This window comes from Primulina eburnea, chromosome 16 (assembly GCF_022965805.1).
Source record: "Primulina eburnea isolate SZY01 chromosome 16, ASM2296580v1, whole genome shotgun sequence".
Classification (NCBI taxonomy): Eukaryota; Viridiplantae; Streptophyta; class Magnoliopsida; order Lamiales; family Gesneriaceae; genus Primulina; species Primulina eburnea.
The window spans coordinates 1,830,117-1,856,769 of NC_133116.1; the positions used below are offsets into that span (position 1 = coordinate 1,830,117).

At 35.0% G+C, this 26,653-nt stretch overlaps 4 protein-coding genes and 1 pseudogene across 7 annotated transcripts; 2 read left to right on the top strand and 3 right to left on the bottom strand.

Annotated features, from left to right (window-relative positions):
- Window positions 1-101: 101 nt before the first annotated feature.
- LOC140817514 (ABC transporter G family member 25-like) lies at window positions 102-4,131 on the bottom strand. Its single transcript, XM_073177238.1, is given in 4 exon segments — window positions 102-574; window positions 577-1,104; window positions 3,256-3,766; window positions 3,769-4,131. Coding segments are annotated over 4 exon segments (1,833 nt in total). The 5' UTR covers window positions 4,090-4,131.
- Window positions 4,132-8,754: 4,623 nt separating this feature from the next.
- Window positions 8,755-9,692, top strand: LOC140816531 (uncharacterized; annotated as a pseudogene).
- Window positions 9,693-11,206: 1,514 nt separating this feature from the next.
- On the top strand, window positions 11,207-12,892 carry LOC140816774 (proteasome subunit alpha type-4). 4 transcript variants are annotated; one of them, XM_073176214.1, is made up of 2 exons: window positions 11,207-11,265; window positions 12,037-12,892. In XM_073176214.1, the coding sequence occupies exon 2, from the start codon at window positions 12,037-12,039 to the stop codon at window positions 12,781-12,783; it is 747 nt and encodes a 248-aa protein (XP_073032315.1). In that variant the 5' UTR covers window positions 11,207-11,265; the 3' UTR covers window positions 12,784-12,892. The 4 variants fall into 4 exon arrangements, with proteins under 4 accessions (XP_073032315.1, XP_073032314.1, XP_073032316.1 ...); XM_073176213.1 differs by having other exon boundaries at window positions 11,235-11,265; window positions 12,033-12,892; XM_073176215.1 differs by lacking the exon at window positions 11,207-11,265 and adding an exon at window positions 11,403-11,544 and having other exon boundaries at window positions 12,033-12,892.
- A 173-nt stretch (window positions 12,893-13,065) lies between these two features.
- Window positions 13,066-15,710, bottom strand: LOC140816766 (putative pentatricopeptide repeat-containing protein At1g17630). The gene is given in 2 exon segments (XM_073176199.1): window positions 13,066-14,837; window positions 14,840-15,710. Coding segments are annotated over 2 exon segments (2,472 nt in total). The 3' UTR covers window positions 13,066-13,236.
- A 1,682-nt stretch (window positions 15,711-17,392) lies between these two features.
- LOC140816764 (uncharacterized) lies at window positions 17,393-21,693 on the bottom strand. The gene is made up of 3 exons (XM_073176194.1): window positions 21,336-21,693; window positions 18,059-20,737; window positions 17,393-17,974 (listed from the first exon to the last, which is right to left on the bottom strand). Exons 2-3 carry the CDS (start codon window positions 20,628-20,630, stop codon window positions 17,598-17,600), a joined length of 2,949 nt encoding a protein of 982 aa, XP_073032295.1. The 5' UTR covers window positions 20,631-20,737; window positions 21,336-21,693; the 3' UTR covers window positions 17,393-17,597.
- Between the last annotated feature and the right edge of the window lie 4,960 nt (window positions 21,694-26,653).

Consider the following 26,653-nt stretch of genomic DNA (forward strand, 5'->3'; position numbering starts at 1 on the left):
TCAAATCCAAAGCTCATTCACCTAACTATTATGAGCCCTTCATAGAGCCTTTTCCAGCTTTTCCCACAAATAAGTTATTGTGGCATTTCACTTCTTCGGTGCTAAGCTCTGAGTCGCCTCAATGCGATATAGGCTAATAATCTGTATCCCACAAACATCATCATCAATATGCTTACACTCATTGCAGGATGGATTTGATCTCGAATGTCCTCATCAATAAATTTGCAGGTCGCCCTGTCTTGTCTAGCAGATGAGCAACCAAGGTACGTGGATATCCCTGCCCCGTCTCCATATTGAACATTGATAAGAAGCCTATAGCTGTAGAATGTAGTGGAAACATACTTTATCCATGACATGAAAGACGGTACTTTGTGTACATAGTACCCTCCTGTCAAAACAAATGCCAACATTGTGACAGTGACCACAGTCGAAGCCTGCTTGGCATCCATGATCAGTGCACCTAGTGCAAGGCCGAGCCCCTGAGAAACAAGCACGTAACCAAGCACCACTAGAAGAGTAAGTGCAAAAGCAGATAGTTCAGGCTTTAGCCCAGTCATCCAATATGCTATGGAGAGAATAGTGTGGGGAGGATTAGCTCCATAGGCAAGTCTCCCGTTACCCGGGCTATGAAATAAGATGACAATGTGTACATCCCAGAAGCTCTTTCCTTCGTGAAAATGGCTCGTTCTTGAGGAAAGGCAAACACCGCATTGAAAGAAGGAAAAACTCCCCAGAAAATGGCAATGAAGAAGAGAAGGCCGAGGCGATCTTGAATGTCCCGGTAATCTGAGTGCCACCACATGAAACCTGCTAGTAATGAAGCTGTGATCACTTGAAAAACTCGCATAGAATTGAAGGTTTCAGGCTTTCTTTCCTTGAGATTTCTTTGGAGGAGAATGCTGAATTGATTGAACCATGTGGAAATATGTCTAGTGCAGCCATGATATTTAGTCGTTTCGATCACTCGCTCTTTGGGCACTGTATGTGGGGAATCCATACTAGTGGATTTTGCCCTTGGAGCCAGTAAGTTATTGTAAGAGGATACAAGGACTTGCTTAACATTAGGCTTTTCTTTCTCACTTGCACCATCAAGCTGGCATACCCCTACGTTCACAAAAGTGGATTAAACACATGTCAGATAACGTCTTGACAAAAGCCATTTAAATATGCACGATTTAAAAAATTCAGATATTTGAATTTTGAAATGCCATGTCGAAGGTCGTCCCCTATCGGAGTCATCCTTAATTTGAAATGCCATTTATGGACGCTATACGTCGGCCATGCAAACAAATTAGCCACAAAAACAAGTTTAAAAGACCCATAAATTATACCAAATGTTATGTTGTTAGTACTAAAATAAAGTTATCTTCAAATAAATGAAATACATGCTTGGAAATACAGCGCACGTTCAAGTGTACATCAACTATTGGGTAAATAATGAGAAATAAGTAGAATAGGGAAGATAATAGAACTTGTCCAATGGTGGCTTTGAAGTGGGGAGTCCACTCAACATTATGCTGCTGATGGATTTGCCTCACCATAAAAAATTTCCAAGTTTATTTTAGTAAAAGAGAACTTCATCTTGCATAAAACCCTTACACGTGTGTTGCTAAAATTTTCAGATGCACGACAACTCAGCAAGATCGAACAAAGAATCATGAGATACTTACTATAAAGTGTCCTGAGGTTATATTGACAGTGAATATATTAAATATCAATAATGCAGAATTTGAGAACAAATTCCGTCAATATTCTTGGGATGGAATATTTAATTCATATGCCAAAACCCACTTTTTTAGTCACTAGATGGTATCCTAAGAAAGCAAAATTACAAAATTTATCATTATCAAAAACGAACTCAATTACTTGTGGGGCAGGCATTTCTCTGAGACCATAGACGTCTCTTTGCCACTGCACAATAATTCTTTTGAAAAAGATCATTTTCATACATAGTACGTCCCGAATCCTAGCTAGATGGCACCCAGTCATTTTGTATGGCATTTCTATGGCAAAGAATATGACATGGATATGCTTTTAATGTTGATACACACTGTCCATTCATTCTGAAGAGAGGAGACACGCCAATACGCATGTCGATCCAAGACAATAAAAAATTGTACTACGGACATGGGAGATGAGGATGCCCGCTTGTCAAGGGAAGCTAGTACAAGATAACTATATTGATATATACAAGTACTCGAGATGTTCTTCTCTAGGAGAACCATAACTTGTCTCTTTCAAACTACAATATATAATGACTGGTCAACTTTTGTATCTCAATAGATAAAGACCAATTAAATATTTCAAATTTTGGTAAAATGAAGAAAGCTCCCATCCCAAGTCCACTTCAACATAGTCCTTTAAGCATTATTCAAGACAACTTTTGGTTTTAAACCAATGAATTCAAAGGATATAATCAACTTTAAAGCACATTTTCTCCAATTAATAGTTAGTTTCATTAGGAGAACAGATCCTGAACATGTCATCGATTAACCACAAATTAGCACTGTTTTCTTATCAGAATCTGAACAAATTTCGAAGCAGAAACAATTAATTCTTGATTGAATCCATATCCAGCAAGTTTTGCAAAATCAAGCCACCTATCTGATATAAGAATAATGATGAGTTAATTACTTGAATGAATTAAATCCAAGTAAATTTCAATTTAAGTTTATATCAAATCAAACATGTTCGATAATAATTATAATAAATTTCAAAATCTAAATCAATCCATGCAAACATTAACCAAAGCATGGCCAAGAAGCTCGGCAAAGAATAAAAAAAATGTTCCGACTTTTACTGCATATTATTTATGATGTAATAAGTCATTTATGTTGTGCACATGACATTCCCACCGAAAAGTATCTCCTTTCCATCTCAATTCTCAACCAATTGCGCCATAAAGAATTAAATTTCCAACACCTTTAGTATTTCTATTAAAGAACTGAAATGATTGGGGGCAAGATGGAGGAGATTCCAATATTGGAATGAGAACACGACGTCTAAGGGGGATATATTTCATTTCTTAACTAAAAATTATGTAAAAAGTTAATTGTTGGATATCAGCTGAGATAGATCCCGTTAGCCTTCAGTGAACCCTTCATCTTCCCCTTGATCCTCGATAAGAATTTAGATCAACAAATAACTTCATGTTTAAATAAATTTGAAACAATTATTCAAAATTTAACATGACCAACTAGTCTACAATTATTATTATTAATAAAAATGTGTGGAGAGAAGATAAGGACAACGTACCATTAGCGATATCAAGCAGGAAATCAGCAGGATTCATCGGGAAACTGGGTGAGAACCCAATGCTTTCGAAATTACCCATTGCTTCGGTCCCTTTCCCGAAGTATATACACCTTCCCTCCGACCACACCAGCAAATCATCAAACATCTGGTAAACACGGCTCGACGGCTGGTGCACCGATGTGACCACCGTCTTCCCCTTCGCTGCGAGCCCAACCAGCGTCGTCACTAGTCTGAACGCCGCTGTTGAATCCAGCCCTGAAGTGGACTCGTCCAAGATCAACAGACTTGGGTCTACCAGCATCTCATGCGCTATGCTCACTCTTTTTCTTTCACCGCCGGAAATCCCGCGGATAAAACTGTTTCCGATTATCGTGTTCTCGCATTTCGACAAATCCATTTCGTTAATCACGGATTCGGCGATAGAAATCTTCTCCTTTTTGGGTACTGAATTCGAGAGTCTAAGTAATGAGCAGAAAACAAGGGTTTCTCGAACTGTGAGGTGTGGGTATAGGCGTATAGCACATCATCCTGTGTTACGAAACCGGTTTTTTTAATAACCGGTTTTGATAACTTCCGGTTGTTATAGAGGATACTTCCGGTAAGGCCGTGTCCGTGGTGGAGCCGGCAGCTGAGTGCGTTGAGCAGTGTTGATTTGCCGCTGCCAGAGGGGCCCAGGATAGCTAATATTTTCCCCGGTGCCGCCCAGCCGGTGACTCCATTCAAGATTGTTCATTCTTGATGGTGGTGAATCGCCGACACCGAATTCTCTAAATCGGGCAATGGCATGGGAACTCCAGTGAACATGTCTCGTATTCCTCTGGCTCTTGATCTCATGTTGCAGTCAGGCAGCTTTATTTTGTATGAAACATCCGCGAACTGCACTCATTGTACAGCTGAATTAACAATGTATAGTCTACGGAAAGATTAAAAAAAAGGCCAAATTTTTATTCTTCCCTCAACTTTTTAAAGAAAAAAAAAAATCAGATTACGGCTCAAGCATTCATTTTACCACCAATGCAACTTTTTATTCACTAACAAGTTTCCTTTCGCTGGAAGAACTTGAGGTTTCATAATAAAGTATATGAGCACCAAGAGCCCACAAATTCAGATTTCTTGTTATGATTTGTTACCTGGACATTGATTGGAAACCAAGATTGAACACCATGCGAGGAACATGAATCTCGAGATGAAGAGTACTGGGAATTTGCTCCTCCGTTGGAAGAATTAGTTTCAGTTCCTTCACGAAACACCAGCATTGTTCTCTGTTTTCCCCCCTTCTTTTTACCTGCTAGGAGAGAATGCGTAGCGCAAAGGGAACAGGAAAGTGAAATGACATAGAATAAAGAGAATAGAAAACAGTGATCGCGGAAGATTTTAGTATGGTTCGTTACTCTCGCACCATACCCTCTCTATTTATTCCCAATTTCTTGCCACGCCAAACTCAGTCACCCAAACATCACGGTTGCTACGTCGCATTATGCCTCCTGTATTTTCCTCTGCATGCAGATCATACGTATGTATCATCTGTATTTATGTATTATATGTGTCCATTGATACTAATTAATTAAAAATATTATACTAAATATAAAAACTCATGAGAAACCGTAAAATAAGAAGCAGCCTACATAAATTCGATGCAAAAGATTTAAAACTCTGGAATAAATAAAAAAAATAGGAGATGATAAATTTTCTCGCAAGGATGGGCCATCATTTCGCAAGTTACCCACATATGCTAGGGTTACGGTCACTTTATGTTTGATTGTGACGCAAGATATATTGTCAACCTCATTCATCCAATTTAATTTTGCTTTGGTCCAGTAAGATATTTTCTCCTTTTGCCTTTTTTCCTGAAATCAAATGTCCCAATATGACAAATTAAAAGACAGCTAGCTGGGAAACATGCATGGTTCAGAAATTCATGGCTTCAGGTCTGAATTTCAAAGCCAGCCAGCCAGCCATGTTAATCCACGTGCATCCAAAATTTAAGTGACGAAGTTAAATTCTAATTTAGTTTTGAATATTTTAATATATAAAAATCTTTGAACGTACGTAGTTACTTGTACCAAGCCGAGTGCAAAATCATATTGTGTCCTTTCCAAATGATAAAAAAAAAAGGAATGATTTTTATAAACATAAAACATCTCGCTCTGATAATTTATGATTTCACCAACTTTGCAACTAATAATTAAGGCCGACATTATCCTCTAAAAAAATCAGGCATCATTACACCAGACCATGAAATCCCTTAAAAATATTAATAATAAAAAAAAATCCTTCATTTTTTAAAATCAAGCTCATTTAACCATTTGTTTAAAAAAATTGAGCGTATACTATTTGGTCAATTGTAAGTATTTTTATGCTGATTTTTAAAACACGTCATATTTTGTGGACACAACACCATATTAGATAAATTTAAAAAGTTTTCAGATTAAACAAGATGATCATGTGATCATCTCGTATAAAAAATGCAGGAAAAAATGAGAGAGCCGTGATTTATTTTTTTTTTTTAATTTGATATGCCTTTACGGTATAACCTACTAATGTTAAATTATTTCTTATTCTTCTTTTTTCTCAAATATATTTGAGAAAAAAGAAATATGTTACATAATTAGGAGTTAATATACTTTGTGTTAAGAAAACAAAGATAAGATTAGTACGATTGGTGGTTTGATTGTTAATTTCACAATTTGGACATAACACGGCCTCTTAAACATGATCACCAGTACTCAAAATTCAGTAAAATTAAAACACAAAAAAATGGAGTATATAAATTACAGTTTACACAAGACGGTGAACAAAATTCTTTAAGAATACAAAAAATAATGAATTTATTTATATAAAAAGGATAGAAATTAATATATATATATATATATATATATATATCGTTTTATTTTGAAATAAATACGCTACACTTGCTTGTACACGTAAATTAGGAGATCGTCGAAAATCCGTTAATTTTTGTTTAGTTGATCATCATTATAAATGCAATCAGTTTTAATAGAAACGATGTGGGTTGGGCCCATAAAATTGGAAATAGAAGATCCATGCATTTGTAGATATGGACTCTAGGCCCAAACTACCCTGACTGAAGTGGTGAGACCGGCAACTAATTAAGTCCAATAATACTCTCAATAATAAAATTTTCCGAAAAAATCTTTTCTTAATTCGGTCATCCGTTCAAACATACCGTGGGAAAAGTGATTTCTTCTAAAATACATATTCAAAAATCATGAAACCCAAGTGTAAAATAGATTGATAATTGCATGAATGAGGCCGATTTATAATATCCACCATAAAAAAAAAAACATTTTATTGATTTATATGCGGATTTATAAAACAAACCATTTTATTTCGGTTCGGTCTCAGTTTTCTTTATACGATAATGTGTTTTAGTGTTGAGCTTGCATTATGAACCTCTAGCTGCCGAGATCATTTGAATGAATTGGTTTTAAAGGTGCTGCAGTCTGGACTGAAATGGGACGAGAGGAAATGTATTTATTTATTCTAAATAAAGATAAAAATAGTGGTGGAAGATGGAGCTAAGAAATGGGGATAGCAAGAGAAAACAAAAGCCACGGGCGACCCACAAGTCATCACATGCCACGCCAATTGGCCACAAATAAAGCAGAGGCTCTCTCCGCCCGTCAATGTATGTCCACAGATTTTGGATTATATATTTGGCTTTTCCATCTTAGAAACCCTTTTTCTTATCGTCGCCAGGAAAAAAGGAAAATATATAGCTAGCTTGTGAAATCTTTACACGTTTTTTTGATTAAAAAGTGAGCATTTTAATTTATACATACATGCATATATGTGTTGTCACGCCCCGAATCTCGGGTTTGACACCGGCGTCGTTAAAATCACACAATTAGAACGACAAGCCTTTCGTAGCACAGTTTAAACCGAATCCAGTTTATAAATCATAATCTCAATAAAATAACAATCTTTTTACAATCACCAAAATAACTAAACGACAGAGTTTACAATGCGGAAACGTAAGACTGAAATAAAATAGCTTAAACATATAAAATCTTTCTCGAGCATTCACCATCTCCAAAACTGCTCGGATTCTTCCTCCTCAATCTGTTCCTCGGGCTTATCTGGGGAGGGTCGTAAGGGGGGTGAGTATTTTGGGAATACTCAGTAAATGGGGGAAAATCGAGCACAATAAATACAACATGCATAAATTTCGAAACACATGACTTGCATACATACTTCATAAACATGCATAACATTTATCAGCCACTGTGATTTATCTAACTTTCTATGGTTTACTGACGTCAGTCCCTAATTTTTACTCCTCTAAGGGGGCGAGGTCGTATAGCGGTTATATCCCCCACCGCGTAAGGGTACGTCATGGTTGGGATTCCCACCCATATACAGTCGACTCCTCACAGTGCTTAAAAACGAATGACAACAACACAAGAAGGAGTAGGAAAAGAACATGTACTCGACCGTATTTTCAAAAACAAACGAAGAATGTATAATCGGAATTAATTCTTTAAAATAGCCCACTTACAGTAGTTATTCATGCTAAAAACGTGGTGCACAACTTCGAGGATTGGGCCGCTTTTCGTTCCTCGTTCGGGCAACGCTTCGGTTCGAATTCTAAGCTAACTTCGGGACGATTTTCGGGCAGAGTTTCGACTAATATGGCTGCTGAAACTTTCGAAATTCAGCAAGGGAATTTTCGAGATTTTGGGGGTGTGAAGAATGATTGGGTGATGGGGTATTTATAGGTGAGGGTGGTGGATCTAAACATGGTACTCAAATCATACCAAAATTCATGTCATATCTCACAAATTTGACTCTAAATCCTTGCCCAATTTCGAAAATTGAGTTACCTAGGTTGTGAGGTTTTTATTCCTTAATCCATTGCTCTTAATTTGGTTTAAAATATGGTTGCTAGATGGGAAGGATTTTGAGCAACATTTGATGATTTGCTTCCAATTAATCATGTATCTACCCATCACAATAATTAGTCATAATATCTTGTAGGATTTTCGAAAATTGCTTGTAATATAATGCCTCAATCCTCTAGATTTTGTAGGTATCCTTGACTTTATAAAAAAATTTTCAGAAATTAAATTTCCCAAGGTGCATATAAAATATAAAATTAAATCCTAAAATTTTCTTACAACTTATTAATTACATCTTTACAAAAATTACGGTTCTCACATGTGTGTGTATAGATATAGATAGCCACACATGCATACCAAGGTAACATCCACATCGCGCATGTATTCCAGCCACTTATTTCAAATTCATTATTTACTCTCGTTTCTATCCCTTTCATTATTATTATTGTTGTTATTTGGGATCGTTTTATCTGTTTAATCATCAACACGTACCATTCTTTCCTTTTCATTTCTACTCACCAAAATTTTAATAATCTGATTTTCTATTAATAAATAATAATTATTTATTTGTTCATAGTACTAATAATAATAATAGAAACATACTTGCATATATATTTTCCACAAGTACACGAAAATGTATGGTACATGCTCACCTCCTCCTCCTCCTCCTCCTCCTCCTCCTCCTCCTCTCACTCCTCAAGAGCAATGACTACTAGGCAAGCTCAGACCCTGCTTAACGAGGAAGAATCTGTCCATTCCTCCTCAAGAATCCGGCCAACCCCTCGCCGGACATCTATTCTTCCACCGTTATCACCGTCGGATTCATCCATAGGATCATCAATATCATCGCCGCTCAACGTAGAATTCCCACCATTCAGCCCAACAACGCCTCTCAAATTGATCAATGGAATCCCATTCTCGTGGGAACAAATCCCCGGAATGCCCAAACGCCAGGTCGTGATAAAGAAAGAACCCTCTGGGCGGCGTCTCCTCCCATTGCCCCCCGCCGGAAACTCCAACTCCAAGAAACTGCACCATCACGAGGAGATCTTTCCCAAGAAATATCAAGCTAGCAATAGGACGTTGAAAAGGGATCCCTTTTTTGCGGCACTAGTGGCATGTTCCAAGGATGAACATGACCATGGCACATATTTCGGTAGCATTTGGAAAGGAAGATCCAAGATTTCAAAGTCTTTGAGCGATGGATTTGGATTCTTGATTATGCAGACTTCTTGCAAGAGATCTTGTGCCATTTCCGAATCAATTTGTTTATCTTCCTAAATCGAGCCCTTATAATCATAATCTTCTCAGTCGTCGCCCGAGTTAAGTTACTAGAGCTAGCTAACTATTACTTCAATATTGTCTCTATCATGCAGATGTACAAGTTTATTTACTTTCTAGTAATTCTTGTGTAATAAATAATAAGCAATATTTTCTTCAATTTAGTCTCTTGTAAAAATGTTGTGGGAGAGACAAGGCAAGCTGTATCATATTCAATTACTAGAAAATGTTGACGATGGTAATTGTAGTCAAGTAATTGTATACTTTTTTATGCAAGAATCGTACGTGTTATATGTATATCCTGAAACCTATTGTCTTAAATCTTAATTTCTGTGTAGCATGTGAGTGATATGGTATTTTTTTGGAAGTATACGAAAAACCCATGTGATAGCAATTAGTTTAAGATTGAAAATTGGACCACCTTGAAATATTAATATCGCGATTAATATAAATCTCTTACATATTTTTGGATCGGAATCGAAGTTCTATGACGAAGCTAGGCTCCATCATTATATGGTGAGATTTGATTTGCTTATAATGTCTGGTATCTTATTGTTCTAACATTTTATATATTATACATGCGTCATAATTTTGATGAAACTCCTTTTTTTTTTTTTTTTGCCAAAATCAAAATTAAAGACATTTAAGAATATTCTAAATCAAAGACCTAACCCTACTTTATTATCAAATATAAGCGTTTGTAAGTATCTCTGAAAATTCAGTTCACTTAACCGTGCTTAAGGGAGGCTGTTATTTACTTCTTTTTCATGCAATTACATTTTATTCTCTCTCAAATTATATGTTAACTTGACCGTCGGAATGACTTTTCTTTTGGGCGAAATCATCTCAAACATTTTCTTTGATACATAGTTTTTTTTTTTTGGTGATTCAGTTTTGTATCATTGAAAAAGTTGGTTCGTGATTATCAGTTTGCGTTATTTTCTAGCGTTTGATTTTGTTTTTTTTTAATCACAATGTTTCACTTGAATAAATATTCTTTTTTTAGACAAATTAAGCTAGGCATATCTTTTACTAAAAAAAAATTATTTTATTTTCAAATCAAAAAAGATGGAAAGGTTATTTATTTCCTCCCCGGAGGATATAATTTTGACTTTAAAATGATTAAAGATATTATTAAGCTATTGCAGCGAGCCTATCTCGCTCATTTAATAGCAAAACTATGAATTTTAGATTACTAGTTTCTATTTAATTTTATTGTTCAACTAATCAGATTTTGTTTCTCAAAATTTTTTATTAATTAAGTCGCTAACAAAATATATTTTCTTTACTAAAATACCCGTAATGTTATAATCAATTAAGGAATTCACCTATTGATTGGATAAGAATTAAATATTTTATTATTAGGACATTGACAAGTTATTTAGAATATGAATTAATTATAACAAATAATAAATCATCAATACAAAAGGAAATAGTTTATATATTTATTTTCTTTAGATTCAATATTTATTATATACATTTTTTTATAACAATTATGCGACGATCACCTTGTATTTTTTTTTTTTTTTTGCCGACAAAAATAAAAGGTAGGTTTGATAGTTACGTGCAACCGTGCATGTATGTGTTTTCCCCTTTAGCATGATTCATGCAATTTCTTTCTTCTTCTTTTATTATTATTATTAAATAATTTTTATATTTGTGAACGTGACCTGACAAACCCAATATAGGCCCAATGAAGTATTATTTTTTGGGTCAGAGTTATTAACAGCCCATTTACTGAACTCTGTGGATCCATTCTAGGCCCATTAGTATTACAAAAAGCCTGATAAAGCTACATAAATGTTAAATATATTTATGAACATTCTTCAAATAATCTCTCTTGCTGCGAAAGCCAAAAGCTGCTCTCTAGGTATATTTTTTGCGTTTCTGATTTGTTTGCTGTTAATTGTGCTTTGGATCGGTGTGGTTTCGATAGAAATCTTGTCCTTGGTAAGGTAGAATGTATCGCATTTCTTTCTTTTGTTTTTCTTGGTTTCGAAAATGAAGGTGGATTCTTGGGATGCTTAGTGAACTTAACTGAGGATTGTCCCGCAGCTATGGAATTATGATTAGTTTCTAGAGAAGCAACGTATTGTTGTTTAGGAAGATCTGTGCTTTCAGCGGCTATTGTGCTGCTCGGTGAGCACAGGTAGGATTAGCTAAAAGTGTTTAGGGATGTAGGATTTTTTGTCCTTTAGATTGATCGTGTATACATGTTCGTATCGCACACGTCCCTGTTTTTTATTGTGCGCCGCCCCTCTATGTCTTGTCTGTGGCCTGCAAACAAGTTGTACCTTTTCAGAGCTTTTGTGAGCCTATTTGTTAATTTAGCTATTTTGATCTCTTTACGCTCTGAGCTTCCTATCAGCAATCCCAAGTCTAAAATGCATTTTGTGGTTCTATTTTATTTTATTTTTGGTCTTAATGTCTGCTCTGGTGATAATTTTACTTCATTTGTGTTTCTTTTACCATTGAAATCTGAATTCTTTTCATTATAGGGTAACTCGTAATTCTTTTGATCGATTGTCAATGAGTCATAATTCTGCTGCTTGAAAATGATATGATTTCTGATTTTCCAGAATTGCATCTTATGTTATTGATTCTGATCTTAAATCGATAAAGTTTGTTTCTTGTTAGACAGATGTCTCGAAGATATGACAGCCGCACAACAATTTTTTCTCCAGAAGGTCGACTATACCAGGTTGAGTATGCAATGGAAGCAATTGGTAATGCCGGAAGTGCTATAGGCATTTTGGGTACGGATGGAGTCGTACTAGCTGGCGAAAAGAAAGTCATTTCCAAATTGCTTGAGACCTCCACATCAGTTGAAAAAATGTACAAGATTGATGACCATGTTGCATGTGCTGTGGCTGGAATCATGTCTGACGCCAACATTCTCATCAACACAGCCAGACTCCAGGCCCAACGGTATGCATATGCTTACCAAGAACCAATGCCAGTTGAACAATTAGTTCAGTCTTTATGTGACACCAAGCAAGGTTATACACAGTTTGGGGGGCTTCGCCCCTTCGGGGTTTCATTCCTATTCGCAGGCTGGGACAAAAATTTTGGATTTCAGCTCTACATGAGCGACCCCAGTGGAAATTTCGGTGGTTGGAAGGCTGCAGCAATTGGAGCTAATAACCAGGCTGCTCAATCCATTCTCAAGCAGGATTACAAAGATGACATTTCTAGAGAAGAGGCTGTGCAGCTTGCTATAAAGGTTCTCAGCAAGACTATGGATAGCACGAGCCTGAATTCGGAAAAGCTCGAACTTGCTGAAATTTTTCTCTCCTCCGGGAAAGTGAAGTTCCATATATGCTCACCTGATAAGCTCAACAAGCTGTTGGTGAAGGCAGGATTGACCCAACCTTCTGCAGAAGCCTAAAGTTATTTTGATCATTACTTTTTATAGCATTTGCAAGAACATTTGTTGTCTCTACTCTGTTTAGAGTTTGGATTCAATGGTGTTAGAATAAGCCAAGATTCTCAGCTTCCATTTGTGTTTGAAATTTTTCGGAATTTATTGCCTCACAACTTTCTATGAAGAATGATGTTGTGCAAACTATTTGAAACAGGAGCCGTCTGTGTGTGTTCGCAGCTGTGCGTTACCTCATTAGCTTAATCCATCCAGTGTATTTATAACTAAACAGAAAAAAAAACAGAGGAATGAACAAAATTTCCATCTTCATTATTGTTTTAACTAGGAAGTATTTGTTGCTCCACACGAGGCATAAACTGATATCAACCAAAGAATTGTTCCCTATTGAATTCGGCACATAGAGCCAAATTAAATATGCACGTCCCACAATAAATATTTCGAGAGGCGATACCTAATTATCTACCAAGTATATCCTTCTTTAACTTCGGCTTCTGTCCTCAACATTCCCTTGGATACACGACTCTCTATAACCATATGGAGGTTCAAATCCTGAAGCACCCCGTGGAGTTCCTCGATCTCCGAGTTCAAAGATTTCCCAGCTGCAAATGCGCGAGATTTTTTATTCACCTCGATCCAACTTTGGCCGGGGATTTTCCTCAAACCCCTTGTCTTAGCTGAGAGCCTTACCTTTGCAGACTCGTCCCACCTTCCACTATCAGCGTACAAATTTGAGAGCAACATGTAGCTGCCTGTTACCTCAGAACTCAAATTAAAAATCTGTGGAGCCGTCTCTGCTGCAACATGTGTATTCTTATGCATTTTACACGCATTTAACAGGGCTCCCCAAACAGGTTTATTCGGTTCCATGGGCATGCTTTTCAAAATGTCACTTGCTTCCTCAAGAAGCCCAGCCCTACCCAAAAGATCAACCATGCAAGCGTAATGTTCTAATTGAGGCTCGATTTGAAAATCACACGTCATCCGGTCAAAAAGGGCACATCCCTCAGCAACGAGACCAGAGTGGCTAAATGCAGAAAGAATGGCAACAAAAGTAACTTCATCTGGCTGAATTCCAGAGTCCAACATCTGATCGAACATTTTCTGAGCACTTTGGCCAAATCCGTGCATGCCATACCCACTTATAATTGTATTCCAAGAATTAATGTCCCTGTAAATCATTTTTAAGAATAATGAATGCCCGGTCCACAGGCTACCACATTTCATGTACATGTTAATCAGACCATTTATCACCAAAATGTCTGTATCCATTAATCTTCTGAAACAATGGCCATGGATTTCTCTACCGAGAGGCAGTGCTGATAATTCGCCGCAAACTGATAACATGCTGGCAACTGTTACAGCGTTGGCCAGCACTTGAGCAAACAGCATTTGTCGGAAAATTTCCATCGATTCTCTGTACCGAGCCTTTGAAACAAATCCACTAATGAGAGCAGTCCAAGTGACCACATTTGATTTTACCTTCAAATCATCTCCTGAATTGTCCAAACGAAGAAACACTGAAAAAGCCTCATCACACAATCCTGCCTGAGCATAGGACGATATCAATGCATTCCAGCTAACTATGCTCTTTGACTTCAGTCCTAAGAACAAATACTCTGCATTTTCTACATTTTTGTTTTTCCCGTACATACTTATAAGTGCATTCCTCACAAATACATAGTTCTCAAAACCGGCGGTGATTACATACCCATGCAAAATCTCACCTTTAATGCATACTTTCAACTCAGCACATGTTGATATGACAACAGCGATAGATTCAGCGGTTGCAATAATCCCTTTTTCTCTCAGCAAAACAAAAAATTCCCATGCCTTATCATTCTGGCTACACCTAGCAAAACTTGAGAGCAACGAGGTCCATGTCACCGAATTCGGCTGCAAACCCTCTTCCTCCATCCTACAGAACATCTCAAATGCACTACTGCAGTCAAATTTTTTTGTAAAACCGGACACCATGATATTCCAAGAAACACAATTTCTCACAGACATTCTATCAAATAGCTTAGATGCAATATCCATCTGTCCAATCTCCCCGTACATTCCAACAATTCATTACTAACATACACATTGTTAAAAAAGCCTGTACTTATTACATGGCAATGAACACTTCTGCATAGTTTTATATCGCCCTTCATCCCACACGCCCTTACAATCAACGGGAAACCAAACCCATCAGGCTGAATATTAAGGTCACGCATACGGCCATAAAACTTCAGCGTTTCTTTGTATCTCGAATGGGAAATGTTAGCACGCAGTATTGAGTTCCAGAAAAATGGGTTACAAAAGTAATCCACGGGAGCAGAAGCAAACACCTTTTGCGCATCATTTATGAGGGAGAGTTTGGAGTAAACAGAAATAAGTCTAGCCGACAAGAATGCCGAACATAACGAGGTAAGTATAACCTGTGAGTGGATTTGTTTAACAGGTTGTTCAAGATTAGAGCTTTCGCTGATGCTGAGAAGCCGGTTGAAAAAATCAACTTCATCGTGTAAGTGTGCTTGAGTTTTGTAAGATGAGCGAGGGTTATATGAGAATTTGGAGAAATAAGTAACGAATTGTATTGCGGAAACGAAACGATTTTTGAGATGAGGAAGGAAGATCATGAAGCCAAAACCTACAAAATAAAAAATAAAAATATAAAAAATCTTCCATTTGCGCCAATTAATTTCAATAGAAGCATAGTCAGAAACAGAAGTAGTGCCATAGTCACATCCAGAAATAGTTTGTTCAACATAAATATTAAATATTCTTATTTTTGGCGAGATCCGACTCATTGATTCCCATTCAGATCTCTTTTGCTTCATACTAGCCTTAGCATCTCCAAAGAATTTATGATCTGGCTCAGGTTCATGCCAATAAAATTTCATAATACATGACAGATTCTCACATAATTGCATGGAAAACATGGTTAACATTATTGGCTAGCCTTGGGACCGTTGTCCCATAAAAGCAACATGCATGCAGGGGTAGCCATTTATCGATCATTCCATGCTGCCGAAGCAGGCTTCGGCGGATTGTGAAAGAAAATGTCGAGGAGCTCCTCAATTGTAGTGAACAGGTTTGGATACACCACAAAAGCCTCGATATCATCCTCCCAGATCTCAAAATTCATTGTCAACCCTTTCACAATACACTGTGAATGATGGACACTGGTGTGTTCGGTGGATCTGGCAAAGCTGCACATATAGTTTCGGCCTTTTAAGATATTTTCAAATGTCTGAATTATGTAAACAGGATATCTTAAGCTTACTGTTTGAGAGTGTCACAATTTCTTGTTCCAGTACGTGAATCTTGTTAAAACTCCTGCCTGTTTTCTTCTCCCACAGAGAGATCAATTCAAGCTGTGATATTATGTTGGTTCTTGGTCTGAATATTAGCACCCCATTGCATGCTTTGGGATCGGTTGCCACTTTGATCGTATAGATCTATTGGAGCATAGAAGAATATTCTGTGTATATATGTCATGCTAAATCAGTGGAGGTAATTAGAGCTCTTTGGAAAACGTTGTCCGTGACATGTATGGCAACCAAAATAATTCTGGCAGGATCTTCCAAATTCACAGAGAGATTGTAAATCTTCACCCATGATAGGAAGTCATTCGTAAGTTTGTTAGGGAGTTTGAAGAGTTTGTAGAACGAGCTGGAGATTTATAGACCTCTTGACGCAGCTATTTTGCGGAAGAGAACAGAGGAGGACCATATTTTTCAGCTATTGGCTAGTTTTAATCCTGATTTTGAGGATCTAAGGGGTCATATTCTAATAAATACTGATTTACCTTCCTTCAAGAAACAAAATTATTTCTCCAAAACTCCTCTTCTTTTTATTTTAACTAGTATTTAACCCGTGCATCTTTAACTAGTATTTAACCCGTGCGATGCACGGGCTGATATTTTTTCTAATTAATGATTAAAATTAGAAAGTATGATAATATGTTTCACTTTTTCCATAACATGACTGTTAATCAAAATGAAATGTATATTGTTTTCATATACATATAGATCTTAACAATGAAATACTGAATTAATATTATAAAAAATATTGTACAATTGCGTCGTTGCACTTGTTATTATTAAGTGTAGGTATAATATAGAAAAATCCAATGATGTCATGGTTTTTCTTTAATTTACCTAGTTAAAAATAAAAATATGGCAAACTCAACGGTTTTGCACGAAACAGCATTCGTTTGAATATATAAGAATATGAAATAATTCTTTATATAAAAAATAAAACATAATTGCAAGTTGAATAATTTTATACTCACGGGTCGTATTTTGTGATTCATCCGTGAAAAAATATTATTTTTTATGCTAAAAGTTTTACTTTTTATTGTGAATTTCACAGATAAAGATTCGTGAGACCGTCTCACCAGATATTTACTTAATCGAATTTGTGTGGAGCCTTTGGTCCCTTTCCGCAAGTATCTCTTATTGGCTAGCGATATCTGAATTAATCTAAAATTACAACGGGCAACTCGATATATTTTGATAGTTATATTAATTTATCATAACTTTTAAAATATAGTATGAATTTATACATCACATAGCAAGATTCAAAAATTTTAGCTCTGTAAAAGGTTTTAACTTTTAACTACCCAAGAAATCAAACTAGCAACAAAATTTATTTTAAAAAAAATAATACATACCAATTGCCAAATGCAGTACAATTTTGTCTGCTGAATTGCATCTGAACAAAATTTACATAAGCAAGAATTAAGAGTGAAGTCACACACTACTTTGATGAATAAAATGCAACAAACAGAATAATAACACACATTAGTATCTACATGAACACCAAAAATCAAATCAACCAGACAGAAAGGGCTTCTCATCGTATTTCTCGAAACTGTCCGGCGACCTGAGGGTGCAAGGTTCGGCATCAATAAGCATCTTCACCACTTCCTTCATATTCGGCCTCAGATTTGGAAGCTTTGCGGTGCAGAGTGTGGCGATTTTTAAGACCTTTATCATATCATCTTGAACTAGTTCGGTGACCACCTTCGAATCAAGAATTTTTAGTACATTCTCTCGATTGTTTAAATGAGCCGAAACCCAGTAAACTAAGTCCTTCCCTTCTCCATATTCTTCCTCTATCGGCCTTTTTCCGGTAACGAGCTCTAGCAGCACGACACCGTAACTGTATATGTCGATCTTTTCAGTTGCTTTGAGTGAATATGCCATCTCTGCATATGAAAACAATCAATAATAATCAGTAAAATGAACTTTAATCAATATATGATTTCTAGAATTGAAGTAAATAAACTGGCCTGGTGCCATGTAGCCATGAGTGCCTGCAAAACAACTGACATTAGACTCCTTGGGAGAAACTAGCTCAGCCACCTTCGCGACCCCAAAATCAGCGATCTTGGCTTCATAATCCTCATCTAGCAATATGTTGGTTGTTTTAATGTCTCGATGGATTATAGGTGGGGAATAATCGTGATGAAGATAGGCGATTCCTTTCGCTGTGCCAAGAGCGACCCTATATCTTTGAAACCAATCGAGTTCTGGCCTGCCGACTTTGATTTCTCTGTGAAGTGCCTGAAACAAGTTGCCATTTTCCATATACTCGAAAACCAAGAAGTTTGAACCTTCTTTCGTTAAGCAGGCTAATAGCTTTAGTATGTTTCTATGCCTTATCTTTCCAAGAATCTCCATTTCTGCTGCCATGAGTTTCACTCCATTTCCCTTCCATACCTGCTTCACGGCTACTGTTCCGCAGCCTTTCTTCAAATCCAGTCGATAAACTTTTCCAGAACTTCCACGCCCGATCAGATTATCCTCGTCCAATTTGCATATTTCATCTACCTCGAACTCCACTTGTTGAAAGCTCTCGAGTTTCCAGTTTGAACGTTTTTCTTTCTCCACATCCACTCTGTTATCCATGTCAGCCTCGTTTTGCTTAAAGCTCTGGTAACTCACGAGCAATAAACCGACTAATATAATCGCCAGCGCAAATAGTGCGATACATAACATAACCAGTTTACTTTTGATCATAAAATTCTTGTGGCCGCTTTTCCCATGACAAAGGCCCAAGTCCGTGTTGATTAGCCGTCCTGTGTTTTTCTCATCATCAACGCAAAGACCTTTGTTTCCAAGAAACGCTCTGTCACCTGCGACTGCCAATAAGTCGGATGGAACTGTCCCTGAGAGCTGGTTATTTGACAGATCTATAGATGATAACTTTAGCTTATCCAAGTTTCTTGGAATTGGGCCGGTGAGAAGGTTCCTCGAAAGATTCAAAGAGTTTAATGAGACCATATTTGAGAAACTATCGGGAATCTCACCGCTCAGAGAATTCCAAGCAAGATTTATGTTAACAAGCCTAGGACAGCCGGCCAATTCTGAAGGTATAGTCCCAGTGAACTCATTTTCTTCTAACTGCAGAGAATTTATGAGCTCCAAAGCACCAAGTTCTGATGGAATTTTCCCTGAGAATTTGTTGTTGTTCAAGATAACCCGTTCCAATAGCACAAGTTGTCCGAGTTCTTTAGGTATCTCACCAGAGAATCCATTGTTTGACAGCGTTAACTCGTTCAAATTCTTCGAATCTCCGATGCCTGATGAAATCCCTCCGGTGAAATAGTTATCGCTAAAATCCATCACTTGTACATTAGGAAGTGACCACACTCCATCTGGAATAGTCCCATTAAGCCTGTTTTGATTGACCCTCAATCTTTGCAAAGGATTACATCCAGCATAGGAATCCGGAAAATCCCCGAAGAAATCGTTATTCAAAGCAAGCAAATTCTGCAAATTCTCATTTTGACACAGGTATCTCGGGAATGCACCAGAGAATTTGTTCTCAGATATGTCAATACTATTCAATGGCGAAAAACGGCCAAGATTTTGCGGAAATTCCCCCGAAAAACTGTTCTTGTAAAGAGAAATGGCAAAAAGGTGCTGCATATCCCCAAATCCCACAGGTATTTCTCCAGAGAAGTTATTCTTGAACAGATGAAAAACCGTTAATTTTCTCAAGTTTCCAATCTCGTGTGGAATAGTCCCATGCATTTGATTATCAGATATATCGAATTCCTGTAAAAGGGTCAAATTTGCAAGTCCTGCTGGAATTTCACCGGTTAAATTGTTCCCATAGAGCTCAATCTTGAATAAATTCTTCAACTTGTATATCGAGCTCGGAAAATTCCCAGATATCTTATTCTGGCATATATCCAAAGTTCCCAATGCATCCAACTCAAATATAGAATCTGGGATCTCCCCCCTCAAATTGGAACCAGCTAAATAGAGCCAATACAATTTTTTCAAATTCCCAAGTCTCTCTGGAATTTTGCCATCATCGTAATCGTTCTCACCGAGGCCTAATAAAACTAAGCTAGTCAAATTTCCAACCCAAGCCGGGAATGCACCGGAGAAATAATTCCCCGACAAATCAAGGGTCTCCAACTTGATCAGATTCGATAAGTCCGGTATTGTGCCATTCATATTGTTATCCGTGAGATTAAAAACTCTGAGATTCGTAAGATTCCGAAATTCGCTTGGAATGATTCCAGATATAAGGTTAGATGGTAAAACCAAAGAAGTGAGGCTTTGTAGCACAGAAAGAGAGGGGGATATCACCCCTGACAAGGACTTATTATCAAGAGAAATCTCCGTTACGAAACCGGTTTCTTGATCACAAGTGATTCCATAGAATTTGCAAGGGGAACCTGAATCCGAATCTTTCCATGAATCCAAGAAGTTCAAGGGATCAATGAGCTGTGTTTTGAATTCGAGTAAGGCTTGCGTCTCTATAGTCATGCACATGGAATGATGGAAAAACGACAAGAAAATGGTTAGAATTTGGAGGGAAAGATAGGGACTCGGTTGTGTGGCCATTTTCAAGAATTGGGAGGGTCAAACGTGTCAATTCACGTGGGAGACAACTCCATTCAGATATCTCCATTATTGCCATTGGTGTCCATCCTTGGTGAGTACAGGTGTAGCTGAATATACACAAACAGTAGCAGACATTAATTCTGTACAAGATTATATATTAAATAAATACATGTTGCAATTTCATTGCCGATCTTTTTATTTAATGATTCTAAGGTACTCCTCCGTGTCTGAGAAAGAATTCAGGTTATAAATACTAATTCCATGTTTAATCATAGTAACTGATGATCAAGAAAATCCCTACTGAGTTTCTTTAACAGCTCCCCTGAACAATTCCACTACATTTGTTAACGATAAAAAAAAATAAATAAATAAGTTGAAAAAAGAAGAAGTAAGGAACTTAAGCCATTTATGTTAAAATATCAATCTAGATGAGCATTACAGATAAACAAGATCAAGCCTTTAAATAAACACAAGATAGCGAGTTGCCATTTTTTTCCCTTAAGAACCAAAGAAATTGAAGCAGAATAGTGTCTATGTTGATTCATTCACCATTATTAAACCCAAGATTATGATAATCATTTTCATCATTGGAAGAAAGAATTACAAATGGATAGTTCCAAGTTTCTTCCGACAAAAGAAACACAAAATGGAGAAGGATTTCGATACAAGTAGAATTAAAAAAGCAAGGCTGATTAACATGTGTACCTGTGAAAAGAACTTCAAATTTAAATCAAGCTTAATCTTTTCTTTCATTGTCCGTAGCCATGCAGCGCTAGCTGCAGCAACTTCTTCTTATTTCTTTCAGTACTTTCGTGATCTCTACCAAGTAAAACTTTGAAAACCAAGGAATCCCACCAAGAGTTAAAAGAGAGTTGGATATTAGGAATAGTGAAAAATTCAAGAAACCTGAGAAATATTGGTATATATATCAAAAGTTTCCACACCAAAGGAAGAAGATGATAATTGGGAAGAAACGGATCTTTTCTATTGAAAATTTTAGATTTAAGTGGAAATAAATGATGACAGGAAAGACAATAGAAGGTGAAGATAAGGAGGTGTGACATACATATTTTCCATTTTATTTTGTTTATAATTACGTAGTACTACGTAACAAAACAATATATGAGCTCATTCTTTTTATTGTGGAGGGAAAAATGACAAATATTGTTAAAAGATTTATAATCTATATATATTTTGTAATCACATGTTTACATATCTGCCAAAAAGGAAAAAAATAATGGATAATGACCCCTCATTAATTCCATTATGATAAGACTAAATAGCTGGAGAAGATTGCATTAGGATATTGGTAAGAGAGATCAGGAGATCTTGCTTCTGAATTTTTTTAATATAACTTTATATATGATTATAAGATTTATATTTCATCTCTATAAATATACTACATTGCCCTCTTTTTGACCCTTTTCGCCCCCTTTCCTAAAGTTTGTTTTCTTTATTAATAAACTATATAGAGTTGTTGTAACATTAAAAGTTCATTTCATTTAAACAAAAAGAAGTTTCAGTGATGATTAGTTTTCAATATTTTCTGTTTAAACATTTAAACAAAATCAAACATGCATGCATGCTAGGTCTCTCATCATTATACTGGATTATTACATTACAAGTAAAAAAAAATATTTTGTAGTAAGGAAAATCACATGACATTATTTTATATATAAGTCCAATGAATGTATGTATAGCTATAACTGTGTATAAAATATTTGCAAAAAGATTGTTTCATCAGCTGCTCAAATCAATAAATTTCGCACATAAACAATTCATATGCACAAAATTTATGAGCATGGATGAACAAATCAAACAAAAGAAAAAGAAGAAAATAAGTTGATGGCAACTTGTAATTAAGCTAAAAACTAATTTAAAAATAATATGAATAAATAAAAAAAGTCATTTAGATAAACTACAATATATAGTTTCGCTACAAATTAAATATAAAAAAATGGAATTTTATAAATGACTAATTATAAAAACCTTTATGGTTCTTGTAGCCTCGCTACTACATATGGTAAAAGGAAATTCGTCTTTGATCATGGTAATAATGATAATAGTAATAGTGGAGATGGTAGTAATAATTGATAGTATATATAACTCAAATGTGTGCTATAAATATACGCGAATATGATCTTTTAGTTACTATATTAAGAGTGTAAACGAATTGAATTGAGTTGAATATGACGAAAATTTGAAAACTCAGATTAGTTTTATTTGAGTTCAAGCTTGATTGGAAGTTCGAAAATTTTAAATATTTTTCTCGAATTTGGTTTGAATTAAGGCTCAAGTTCGAGTTTACCTCGAAAGATTCGAACTTGTTCTTGAACTATTCGAACTATTGCTCGAAAATAAGTATTCGAAAGGCTCGAAATTTATTTATTTAATATGTTATAGTGTTATATATATTAATATAATATCAATGTTCCTGAGCGACTCACAAACTATCGAACAAAAATAATTTAGGATCGCTTTCGGCTAAAAAACACTTGAACATGCTCGAGTTCGGTTTTAATTCGATTAACTCGGATATGAATAAAAAAAATTTCGAACTTCTCAAAAAACTCATGAATCAAGCTCATTTCGTTTACACCTATTGCTACTATATCGATTAATGATTTATTAGGGTGATGTTATTTTGAAAAAGGTATATTTATTATTTAGTTAGTATTTTATATATAGTGGACCTGATATAAAAGAAAATGGCACAAGCGGTGGGGTGCGGGGGGGTGGTGGGGGGGCAATACGCCTGAGCTCCACAATAAATGTTGGTCCACCACCCAAGAACTAGCCCCACAATTCAATTATTTGAAACGATCACGAAACTCACCCAAGACCTAGCCCCACAATTCTATTATTTGAAAAGATCTCAAAAATTTCGTGAGACGGATTTTTTATTCGATCTGATTTATGAAAATATTATATAAGCATACATATTCTTATATAAATATACTTGTTAAAAGACAAATATTATTAATCTAAATCAAGTGGAAGAATAATGGCAGATATTATTCCAAAAAATAAAATAAAAATCTACTTTATAAAATTAACTTATTATTTATCAGTGTTTGATGCTGATGGCACATTTGTACACCAGAAAAGATTCTGTTTTTGCAATCACATAAATTCCAGAGAGTATAATCCATTTCCATTTTCCTATATTTTAAGACCTAAATCTTAATCTTCTAGAAGAAAATGTAGTTAATTATACTAAATATCAAAATCAATCTTTCTGTTAGGCCTAACTAACCTATTATTTTGTTCTATATTTAAATAAATAAATAATAAACAATATGTTCCAAGCGAAAAATAAAACTCTAACTTATATTCAGGAAAAAAAAAAAGAATTAATTTCAAACTTACAATCAAACGCTTTACGTTTCGATTTCAGCCACACAAGCAATTCTTCTGCGCGAGTGCTTCGCTTCCTTTTCGTTTTTGCAGACATTATGCATGTGAACGAGAAAAAAAGATGGAGACGTGCAAAAAACTGCTCCCTCCAAAACTTGATCCGGGTCACATGTGGGTCGGATCGGGTATATTCTTGGGTGGCCCGTTTTGCAAATTATTTTCTTATATCATATCATAAGATAAGACAATTTATTTTTTCCCGCAGTTAGAAATTGATAATTAAATAAAAATTATCAAATATTTATTTCGCCCATGTTCTTATTGTAGGACGACAAGATATTAAAATCCACAATTTATTGATTAGTCATTAATTTTATATAATATATTATATTAATGAATAAAAACACAATAGGTAAAGGTCGGATCGAGCAGTATATATATATATATATATATATATATATATATATATATATATATATATATATATATATATATATATATATATATATATGTGGTCGATAGTGAATAGATGTATGCACAACGACACCACCAACTTATTAAATAATTATGATATTATGATTAGCAATAATTAATTATCTCTTACTATTTATTAAGGCTGAGTAGGTTAGAGTAACTTCCTTGGTCTGTTTTTTAAAATACCTAAAATACCCTTCACCCCCACTCTCTACATTACTAATTATATATATTAATAAAGTGTTAAAAAATAAAAGTAAGTCACACGAAGTTTAGTGGATAAATCTTATGTTTTTTAATCATGAGGTTGTAGGTTCAATTTTTGCTTGGGTCTTTTTTATTCTTTTTTAATTTATTTTTTAGTTCATATATCAAAATTATAATGTAGCCACTCATTATTTCTTATAAATATATTTTGATCCTCATTTAAATATAAATCAAATAAATTATAAAAACATATCGTACAAGCACGCAATGCGTGCGTCGTTGTACTAGTATATATAATGTATTTCACTATTTAATCAATTTGATATCTCACTGTTTAATCTTATTGGTCCACACACACACACACACACACACACACACACACACACACACATATATATATATATATATATATATATATATATATATATATATATATATATATATATATTGAGTTTGAGACAGCACAAAATGGTTGATGTCCATATCATTAATAATTGGTCAATTAATGTATAGCATTTTTATTTAGAGTAAGTCTTTTGTGAGACGGTCTCACGAATTTTTATCAGTGAGATGGGTCAACCCTACCAATATTCACAATAAAAAGTAATATTATTTCATTGATGACCCAAATAAGAGATCCGTCTCACAAAATACGACACGTGAGATCGTCTCACACAAATTTTTGCTTTTTATCTGCCCTTTCCATATTTTGTAAAGAGATGTTATTTACGTTGTAACTTAAACGATAATAAATAGTTAAATATTTAATTAATTATATTATATCTATATATTTAATATTAGCACCTCCAACTAATTGACATTTATATGTTAATATGACAGTAAAGTTTTTTTTACAAAAAATAAAAAAAAATCTCACTATATTTCTTAGCTAACGTTGTTGTTATGAGTTTACTAATAATTTTTGTACATTTCTATATTTTTTCGATTTTTCTTCTAAATTATCTCTAAAGACATATGCAGAAATTAAAGTTAGAGTGAGCTCGTGAATTGACTTGAAATAAAATAAAATAAAATTTGAATTGACTTGAATCTATATAAATCTTTGTAAAATAAAATAGGCTGGGTTACAGCTTAGGACGGGCCAAGCATAGGTTCGTCTTTGATTATCTCTAATTTATCTAAAATCAAATTGTCTCAATAAATTTTATATAATCACTTTTTTTATATAATCATTTTTTTATAAGTATCATATCATAATAAAATAATATATTTTTTTACATAAAAATATCAAACCAATAAAAAATTAATATAACACACCACTGATTCGAATAAGAGAAAAGATAAAAAGAAAGTGCCCAAGAACCTTGTCAATACTTGGGTTGACTCATTGACCTGAATAGACCGGAACAAAATCATCTACTGCATTTGACGTTATAAATTGTGCTATAATTTACTCCAACAAGTCATGTTTTTTCAAATTACTAAAAATTTAATGCACTATACAGGAGAGATGAACAAAATACAATTAATCATTAATAAAACATTCAACTCAGCTATTTTCTTAAAAATAAATCAACCTCTCAAATACGATAAATGATTAAAATAATATATTGATGATTTTTAAATTAAAAAAACATATGAATAAATTATTTTATGAACGATTAATTTTTTTTTTTTGTTATTCATGGTGTTTAGTACTTTTTACTTTTTAATAATTTATATAAATTGAACTTGTTTGAACAAAATGTAATATGATTTGATATATCATATGTAACAGATATATTTCGTCTCGAATACAGCACCCATAACCAGTCCAATAAAAGTGGGCCAACATACATTCATCCTTTCGAAAAAACCTGTCGGTGTGAAATCCACTCATATCCGTCCACACCAATCTTTTTTCTTCAAATATATCGGAATCGTTCTAAAAAAAAATAAGTCAAAATCACTCGCTCGAGGTCTTCCAGGATTAACGAATATTTTTTAAAATCCTCTTTTTTGTAAAATAAATAAATTTGAATAGG